At 41.9% G+C, this 10,471-nt stretch overlaps 1 protein-coding gene across 1 annotated transcript in view; it reads left to right on the top strand.

Annotated features, from left to right (window-relative positions):
- Nucleotides 1-10,101, top strand: part of timm50 (translocase of inner mitochondrial membrane 50 homolog (S. cerevisiae)) — a 155,105-nt gene extending 145,004 nt beyond the window's left edge. Inside the window, exons 9-10 of the mRNA XM_073029385.1 lie at nucleotides 7,539-7,645; nucleotides 9,349-10,101. Of these exons, the coding sequence (XP_072885486.1) occupies nucleotides 7,539-7,645; nucleotides 9,349-9,450 (209 nt within the window). The 3' untranslated portion in view covers nucleotides 9,451-10,101. The remainder of the gene's footprint in view (nucleotides 1-7,538; nucleotides 7,646-9,348) is intronic.
- Nucleotides 10,102-10,471: the final 370 nt, after the last annotated feature.

Here is a 10,471-nt window from a genome sequence, read left to right on the forward strand (position 1 = left end):
AGCTATGACAAATTTGTGCAGATTACTATCCCAAAAACAGTAATATGAGTAATGACATGTTGATCTCATTCTGATTGAGAGCTGAGCTGGATAATTGAAATATTTATTCTTTACGTAGTGTCTTGGTTTTTGCAGTTGGGTGAACAGGCAGGAAGACAATCCAGGATTCTCCAACCCTTGCTTTGAAGCTGCAGAGGATGAGTTCAATTTGTAACTTTTTGATTTAGAGCTGAAGGCTATTAGTTAAACTAAAATACTGCACAAGATATTGTGTGTTTGCCATTCGAGGCAAAATGCAGTTGTTTTGAATCCCATGAAGTGAGGCTGTGGGAAAATAATTCCGATTACTCAACAATATATTTGTTAAGGGACAGCAGGGTTGGCTTACAATCTCATACTATCCATCCTCAAATTTTCTGCTGTAGTTTAATGTCCAAGCCCACTGATCATATGGATAGTCAGAGGCTTTTTCCCCAAGGCTGAAATGGCTAACACAAGAGGGCACAGTTTTAAGGTACTTGGAAGTAGGTACAGAACAGATATCAGGGTAAGTTTTTTAACACAGAGAGTGGTGAGTGCGTGGAATGGGCTACTGGCAATAGTGATGGAGGCAGACCCAATAGGTTCCTTTGAGAGACTCTTGGATAAATACATGGAGCTTAGAAAAATGGAGGCCCATGGGTAATTTCTAAAGTAAGTACATGTTCGGCACAGCATTGTGGGCCGAAGGACCTGTACTGTGCTGTAGGTTTTCTATGTTTCAATGTTTCTATGATGATGAAAGGTTACTTGCCTGAGGCCTTCCATTGGTCGGGGTCGAGTTGTCTATGTGATACACAAGCCTGGGCAGTACGATGTGAAGAGCGAACTGTTGCCCATGTAGCAAGCTTCCCCTCTCCACACAGCTGATGAACCCAAAGAAACAGCAGAGAGTTGGGCACCAGCAGCATGGCAGGAGTTGCCAGTCAGTGTTGAACTCAACGTGGGACTGTCTTAGGGACTCCAGCTGTAGATTTTTCTTCGAGGTTTACTCCCAAATCCTTCTCCAAGGGTGGATACAGCTGCAAGGCTGCAGAAGTTTGAAATCAGTTTTTCCTTCTCCTGGGTGAGCTATTAACCACATCTGATGAGCCCCATCTGCTTGAAGTGACTAGTTTTAAGGCACCAGTAACCCGCCTTCGCCCTTTCTCCTGTCAGTAGATGTGGTTCCACTGGGCTTAGTAGCTATGCCACATGTGAAGGCCAGGAGCTAAACTCGGTTGTCAGAGGCATTTAATAGTTAGTGGGAGCTTATCCCCACCACCTACCCTGGTCATAACAGCCTTGAGGCACCTACTTGCCTAAAGCACTGTAAAACTTCAGCACCAGTAAGGGCATTACCCAGCAAAGGTCTATGTTGGGGGAAATTTAAACAAGTGCTTGCTACATTTACTTTAATTTACAATGGATAGATGATGCTTTTCTTTAAAGTTTCATGCAGGACATTTTTATTATTGATGGTAGATGCACTGGTCTCAGTTGTATTTAGTGTAATTGCTTTCAATTGGATTAAATTGGTATCTGGTTTCCAATTTAAAGATAAAGATTGTAAACAAAAAGCTTTAATTTATAATAGTCAATGGCTCAAACCCAGCATGAAAAATAGGACCAATTTATTTATTGAGACATAGCGTGAAATAGGCCCTGCTGGCCCTTCAAGCAATGCTGCCCACCAATCTCCCGATTTAACCCTAGCCTAATCACAGGACAATTTACAATGAGCAGTTAACCTACTAACCGTACATCTTTGGAAGTGTGGGGGAATGGGAGCACCCGGAGGACATTCACGCACCCACAGGGAGGATGTACAGACTCCTTACAGATGATGTCAGAATTGAACTCTGAACTCTGATGCCCCAAGCTGTGGTAGCAGCACACTAGTCATGCACTACCTTGGAGCACCTAAATTATGGCACAGTAAAATCTGTAACAATGGTATTCCTAAAAAAGAAACCCATGTAAAAAGAGATTCATGTGCAATTCCAAATATTAACTTCCACAGTAGTGTATATAAGAGGTACTTTGAAACCATGTACATTGACAAATTATCACCTGGCACGACATTTATGTACTCTTAAAATTCACTTAACTAGTTCACAGAAAGCAGGCTAAATCCAATTTAACTAATTACCTCCCAATCAATCTACTCTCTCTGTCCCCAACAGAGTGATGAAGTTACATATGACAGTACTGTTCATCAACTTTCCTCTCCATTAACAGTCAATCTGGGATTCCCCGCAGGACCCAATAGTGACCAAACAACTCAGTTCCAGAAACGTAGTGGGAGTAACTGCTCCTCACAGCAAAACTGAGTAATTTAGTGTTCAGAAGTTTGATGAATATATAAGATCCTTGTGGGGGGGAGGGAGTTGTGACAAGATAGACAGTAAGATGTTTCAACTTGCGGGAGAATCTCAAATGAAGGGACACGTTTACAAGACTAGGGGTGGTTACATAAAACTAAGGTGAGTAGGAACTTCTCTGAGAGGATGGTGAATCCCTGGAAATCTTTACCTGAGAGAAGGACAGAGACTGGATTATTGGGGGTGTATAAAGAGGAAGTAGATAAATTAATGAAAGATCAGAGAATTGAGGGTGATGGGAACTGACACAGAAGAGGAGATGAGGGCAGATTAGTCATCATGATATGAAGAGTGGAGCAGGCTTCAGGGATTGAGTGACGTACTGCTCCTGTTTCTCATTATCTATGTGCGTGGCATTAAGGAGTACTGATAACTGAAGTCAGTGGGCATTCAGGTGGCGATTTTCCAATGGCTGGAGTTGTAGCTCATTACACAAGTTACTTTCTCCATGAAAACAGTCTGACAAGAAATATAAATATCAGCCAAAATTATAAATTGTTGCAGCTGATTGGTTGTTTCTAATCTTGTTGGTTCTTAAAGGTTGTAGGAAAATTATTTCATATGAAAATAAGGCAGTTGCAGAAGTGATGTAAATCATTCGTCTCACTGTGCATAGGGTTAACATTTAGATAAACTCCAAATGACTGTTTTAATGGTTCTAAAAGGATTGGGATTGGTGTGGCTGTAATTGACTTCCTCATCTTGTCTATAATTCTGTGATAAATGTGACAAGAGGTTGTGCAGCTTGATTGAGATCCTTGTCATAGACTGAAAGCATTTGAGAACTTGATGAACACCTTTTAACAAAATCTCAAAGAAGTCCAATGAGGGAAACACAATTGATGTGATCAATATGAAGCTGTAGAAAGTGTTTAATTGCTTTTTCTAGCAGTGCCACCTCTATGCCAGGGGTTTCCAACTTCTTTAATGCTATGGAGCTGTACCATTAACTGCTCCATAGCAGGTCCCAACCTGGACCCCAGGTTGGGAGCCCCTCCTCTATGCAGTATATTGACTCTTGCTTTCTTTGAATTTTGCTGTGTGAAAATGTGTGGGTTTGTTTACCTATACAACAGCAATGACTACAGCAATAAAGCACCTCTGGACATATCTAAAACAAATATAGATGCTAGTTAATTTGTTCTTTTATTTTTCTTCCTCTTGTACATTGCTAACAAGCTGTTCCACCAGAGGCATCTGCTCCCTTACTTTGACTAATGCATGTTACTTTGGTGCCCTTTGACATTTTCATTGGGAATAGGCATTCTGAGCTGTTTATAATTTCCCAGTTACAATCTGCGTCTTGGTTAAATCTAAACGCATCACCCTCTCCTGGCTTCACCTATCACCTTCTAGCTTGTATTCCTTCCCCTCCACCCACCACTTATTCTAGCTCCTTCCCTCTTCCTTTCTGGACACGATGAAGGTTCTCAGCCCAAAACATTGACTGTTTATTTCTCTCCATTGTTGCTGCTTCATCTGCTGAGTTCCTCCAGCATTTTGTGTGTGTGTTGCTTTAGTTAAATCCATACCAGTTAAACCACCACTGCCATAATCTATGTGACCTGAAGTCTGGATCTAGTGTATTTTTCTAAAGATTTATTATAGACAATAGGTGCAGAAGTAAACCATTCAGCCCTTTGAGCCTGAGATCATGGCTGATCATCTACTATCAATACCCGGTTCCTGCCTTGTCCCCATATCCCTTGATTCCCCTATCCATAAGATACCTATCTAGCTCCTTCTTGAAAGCATCCAGAGAATTGGCCTCCACTGCCTTCTGAGGCAGTGCATTCCACACCCCCACAACTCTCTGGGAGAAGAAGTTTTTCCTTAACTCTGTCCTAAATGACCTACCCCTTATTCTTAAACCATGCCCTTTGGTACTGGACTCTCCCAGCATCTGGAACATATTTCCTGCCTCTATCTTGTCCAATCCCTTAATAATCTTATATGTTGCAATCAGATCCCCTCTCAATCTCCTTAATTCCAGCGTGTACAAGCACAGTCTCTCTAACCTCTCTGCGTAAGACAGTCCGGACATCCCAGGAATTAACCTTGTGAATCTACACTGCACTTCCTCTACAGCCAGGATGTCCTTCCTTAACCCTGGAGACCAAAACTGTACACAATACTCCAGGTGTGGTCTCACCAGGGCCCTGTACAAATGCAAAAGGATTTCCTTGCTCTTGTACTCAATTCCCTTTGTAATAAAGGCCAACATTCCATTAGCCTTCTTCACTGCCTGCTGCACTTGCTCATTCACCTTCAGTGACTGATAAACAAGGACTCCTAGATCTCTTTGTATTTCTCCCTTACCTAACTCTACACCATTCAGATAATAATCTGCCTTCCTGTTCTTACTCCCAAAGTGGATAACCTCACACTTATTCACATTAAACGTCATCTGCCAAGTATCTGCCCACTCACCCAGCCTGTCCAAGTCACCCTGAATTCTCCTAACATCCTCATCACATGTCACACTGCCACCCAGCTTAGTATCATCAGCAAACTTGCTGATGTTATTCTCAATGCCTTCATCTAAATCGTTGATGTAAATCGTAAACAGCTGTGGTCCCAATACCGAGCCCTGTGGCACCCCACTAGTCACCACCTGCCATTCCGAGAAACACCCATTCACTGCTACCCTTTGCTTTCTATCTGCCAACCAGTTTTCTATTCATGTCAATATTTCCCCCCAATGCCATGAGCTCTGATTTTACCCACCAATCTCCTATGTGGGACCTTATCAAATGCCTTCTGAAAATCGAGGTACCCTACATCCACTGGATCTCCCTTGTCTAACTTCCTGGTTACATCCTCGAAAAACTCCAATAGATTAGTCAAGCATGATTTGCCCTTGGTAAATCCATGCTGGCTCGGCCCAATCCTATCACTGCTATCTAGATATGCCACTATTTCATCTTTAATAATGAACTCTAGCATCTTCCCCACTACTTATGTTAGGCTGACAGGATGATAGTTCTCTGTTTTCTCCCTCCCTCCTTTCTTAAAAAGTGGGATAACATTAGTCATTCTCCAATCCTCAGGAACTGATCCTGAATCTAAGGAACATTGGAAAATGATTACCAATGCATCCGCAATTTCCAGAGCCACCTCCTTTAGTACCCTAGGATGCAGACCATCTGGACCTGGGGATTTGTTAGCCTTCAGTCCCATCAGTCTACTCATCACCGTTTCCTCCCTAATGTCAATCTGTTTCATTTCCTCTGTTACCCTATGTCCTTGGCCCATCCATACATCTGGGAGATTGCTTGTGTCTTCCCTAGTGAAGACAGATCTAAAGTACTTATTAAATTCTTCTGCCATTTCTCTGTTTCCCATAACAATTTCACCCAATTCATTCTTCAAGGGCCCAACATTGTTCTTAACTATTTCTTCACATACCTAAAAAAGCTTTTGCTATCCTCCTTTATATTCCTGGCTAGCTTGCGTTCGTACCTCATTTTTTTCTCCCCGTATTGCCTTTTTAGTTAAGTTCTGTTGTTCCTTAAAAATTTCCCAATCATCTGTCTTCCCACTCACCTTAGCACTGTCATACTTCTTTTTTTTTAATGCTATGCAATCTCTGACTTCCTTTGTCAACCACTGTGGCCCCTTTCCCCCCTTTGAATCCTTCCTTCTCCGGGGGATGAACTGACTTTGCACCTTGTGCATTATTCCCAAGAATACCTGCCATTGCTGTTCCACTGTCTTTTCTGCTAGGATATCCGTCCATTTAACTTTGGCCAGCTCCTCCCTCATGGCTCCATAGTCTCCTTTGTTCAACTGCAACACTGACACCTCCGATCTGCCCTTATCCTTCTCAAATTGCAGATAAAAACTTATCATATTATGGTCACTACCTCCTAATGGCTCCTTTACTTCAAGATTGCTTATCAAATCCAGAATAGCCTTGTCCCTGGTCGGCTCTCGTACAAGCTGTTCCAAGAATGCATCCCATAGGCACTCTACAAACTCCCTATCCTGTGGTCCAGCACCAACCTGATTCTCCCAGTTCACCTGCATGTTGAAATCCCCCACAACTACTGCGACATTACCTTTGCCACATGCCAATGTTAACTCCCTATTCAACTTGCACCCAATAGCCATGCTACTGTTTGGGGGCCTGTAGACAACACCCATTAGGATCTTTTTGCCCTTACTGTTCCTCAGTTCTATCCACACAGACTCTATTTCTCCTGATCCTATGTCCCCCCTTGTAAAGGACTGAATCTCATTCCTCACCAACAGGGCCACCCCACCCCCTCTGCCCACATTTCTGTCCCTATAATAGCACGTATACCCTTGTACATTCATTTCCCAGGTCTGATCTCCCTGCAGCCATGTCTCGCGTTATCCCAACAACATCATAGTTACCCATTCGCACCTGAGCTTCAAGCTCATCCGCCTTATTTCTGACACTTTGTGCATTCAGATATTGAATTTTTAGCCTATTTCTCCTCTCTCTGTTTAAATTGCTGCCTATTGTGCTTAACCCAGCTCCCCGAACTCCCATCGGGCTATACGCCCCTTGAATTTTGTTGTCCTTCCTAAATTTATTTATTCTTTCTGCACATTTAACTCCATGTTCTGTCAGACCTTCCCTCTGTACATGCGTCCTCCTTATCACTTGTTCTGCCTCACCTTTCTCTACTACACACTTAATATTCCGGAACCGTGTAGTCCCCACCTGTCCTTTATTCTTCATCTCGCTATCCTCTCTCACATTCTGGATCCCTGCCCCCTGCAAATTTAGTTTAAACCCCCCCCCCGAGCAGCACTAGCAAACTTTCCTGCAAGAATGTTAGTACCGCTCCAGTTCATGTGTAAGTTGTCCCGTCGGAACAGATCCCACCTACCCTGGAACAAAGACCAATTATCTAAAAACCTGAAGCCCTCCCCCCTGCACCATCGTCTCAGCCATGTATTAATCTGTATAATCCTTCTGTTCCTTGCCTCACTCGCATGTGGCACAGGTAGCAATCCTAACTCCCTGAACTCCCTACGCAGGACCCCCTCACTCATCCTACCCACGTTGTAGAAGGACCTCAGGATCAGTTTTGGATAGGTGTTGCTGAAAGGTTCTAATAGTAAATTGATTTCAGTGTACTCATCGTTTATTTTGCATTGCAGCAATTGCAACAAGTGGAGTTGAAGATATTAGATCTGTACTGGAGAACTATGCTCTTGAAGATGATCCAATTGAAGCGTTTAAAAAAAGGCAGGAGCTATTAGCCCAGGTGAGAATCTAACTGTTTGTGTCGGTACCTCAAATTACCACATTGTTTTTGCAATAAAAATGAGCAAAGGTTTTAATGTTTCTGATATTATTTGTGCATGGCAATCTGACAATTACCCTCTGTTATCAATGCTTGCATAATTCCAAGTAGAACCACAGAATGGTTATGGCACAGCTTGGCCCAAAAAAACCCAACTAGGTCAGAATCAAATTTATTATTACTGACATACAGAACTGTGCAAAAATCTTAGGCACATATATAGCTAGGGCGCTGAAGACTTTTGCATAGTACAGTATTTTACATTGTGGAGCAGAGATCGAGTTTATAAATCTGGTGGGAGCAAAGGATGTCAGAATAGCAAGGGTGGAGTGCCCTGGTAGGGGTGTACAGCAGGTGGCAGTGAATCAGTGCCAGGGACCAGAGTGTCGTGCAAGAGCAGACACCCAGCCATGAAACACCAGGCAAGATCATTTGATTCCAAACAATTGGTTTATTGATAATTAATCTCTCTGGTTCTTACCGCTCCTTCCCTTTCTCCCTTCCCCTTTTCCCATCCTCTTTTCCCAACCGTGATTCCCGTCACCCTGCCCCATTCCTACTCTCAGTCCATAATAGAGACCCATATCAGAATCAGGTTTATCATCACTCACATATGTCATAAAATTTTTTTTTGTGGCAAAAGTACAGTGCAATACATAAAATTACCACAGTGCTGTGCAAAAATCTTAAGGCACCCTAGTGTGCGCATGCTTACTTGCACGGTGTGTGTGTGTGTGTGTGTGTGTGTGTGTGTGTGTGTGTGTGTGTGTGTGTGTGTGTGTGTGTGTGTGTGTGTGTGTGTGTGTGTGTGTGTGTGTGTGTGTGTGTGTGTGTGTGTGTGTGTGTGTGTGTGCGCGCGTGCACGCGCGCGCATTCCATGCTGTGTAACTCTGTGACTCTGTTGGCCTTGGAAAGGTGTCTCATTCAGTGCATAGACCAAGTCCAAGCAGGAAATGTGTGTTTTGTTTCAGGGGGAATTAGCAAATATATTTTGCTGCATACTTTCCAACCCTTCCATTGGAGGGTAAAATAAATCTTGAACCTGTGACATCTTCCCATGAGAGTAGTCATTAGTCTATGACATTTTAGTGTTCATTTTGTGCCAAGTAATTTTACACAAAACACTTGGAAATAGTTGCATATTTAGATGTCCAAAATATTCTGTCTCTTTTAGACAGTGAATTACCAGTTTTGTTAATTGTCATAAGTGTAAAATATCTTTCCTCACATCATTTTGTAACAATTGCTTCAGAAATATATTTATATGAAACCATTGTCTATAACAATGTATTTGATTACAAAATTTTTGTGCAATTGATTATCAGTTTTTTTGTTAGTTAATTCCACTTTAATGCAGCTCTTCAGGTTGAGAACTAACTGCATCTGCCGTACTGGGAGAATGGTACATTGTTGGCAATACTGTCTTTGCTCATGCAATGCAGGCAGAGTTTTTCAAAAGAGTTGAGTAATACGCTTCTCTGTCCAAAACTCAACTAACCACACTTTTATGAAATGGAGGTTATTTGATTCTGACTCTGTTACTGTATTCGGTTTGGTCTGACCCATTTTGTATGCTAAACAGTGATTACACTGGAAGAGTTAGTCATGCCAGTAAGAATCTATTGACAGCACTAACTACTCACTTTCTGTTTTTCTAAACCCAGGAAGAAAAACAGCGAATAACCGATCTATCACAGCAGAAGTCATCTACCCTCTCCCTTGGATCCTTGACAAGCAAACTATGGCAGCGGTCCAAACCACAGTAACACAAGCCTAATTCCAGGCCCACTCTCTTGCTGTATTAAGGAGTTACGTAGAGAAGCGTGGCACATCGCTTCAAGCTGGAGTGAGCAATAGCGTTTTCACCCTGGGTTGTACATATAATGGAAGCTAACACCAGATGAGGTCCAGTTAATTTCATACTATCCAGTGCCGGTAGTTGGCAGGATTAGTTATGAAAATGGTGCAGAGATGGAAAACTGATAATTATTACCCATTATATGCCTTGATATTGGCTACCATGTTGGATGTATCAACATCATTTGAATGCAATGGAGAATTCAGGTTTAATCTTCTATTATTACTTTATTTTGCATTGTAGTTAAGTGAAGGAATAGTATTTTTTATTCAAGTTTCAGTTTTTTTACAAGTCAGCAGATAAATCGTGGTAAAAGAACTCTGGGATTGGGAAGAGGTAAATTGAGGTGTCCTAGCATTGTTACTACAGTCCACCAAGTATTAAATCTGCACATTGGTTAATAGACTGCCTACAAAAGGGCATCCACCAAAATTTAGTTTTCTTTTTGCTTTTTTTTGTACAATCAATACAGGTCTGTGTCTCGAGCATTCTGTAAATGATGTGCTTATGAAACAGAGTGTGTTCAATGAAATGTTTAATAAAATCACAAAAGCAAAAATGGGGAATTTAAATTCCACATAAATGTGATTATAGTTAAAACAAGGCTGACGTGTGTGGAACCTGCCCTGTACTCATAGCAGCAGTGTGACTTTGGACCTGATCTTGTTGTGTTGAACCATTTTATGGCCAACACTGCCCATGTTTCTGCATAATGAACAATGCTTACTTAGCGTGTGCTTCACAGAGTAAGTGAAATTTGTCTGAGGAATTTTCTGTGTTTTCTTTTAGACTTTAGTAATAAATAACCAATGTCACAACTTTTAAAAGGACATTTAGATGGATTAGAAATGTGTAGACCATAAGATATAGGAGCAAAGTTAGACCATTCAGCTCATTGAGTTGCTCGGCAATTTCATCACACTGATCCA

The sequence above is a fragment of the Hemitrygon akajei genome, chromosome 25, assembly GCF_048418815.1.
Source record: "Hemitrygon akajei chromosome 25, sHemAka1.3, whole genome shotgun sequence".
In the NCBI taxonomy this organism is placed as follows: domain Eukaryota; kingdom Metazoa; phylum Chordata; class Chondrichthyes; order Myliobatiformes; family Dasyatidae; genus Hemitrygon; species Hemitrygon akajei.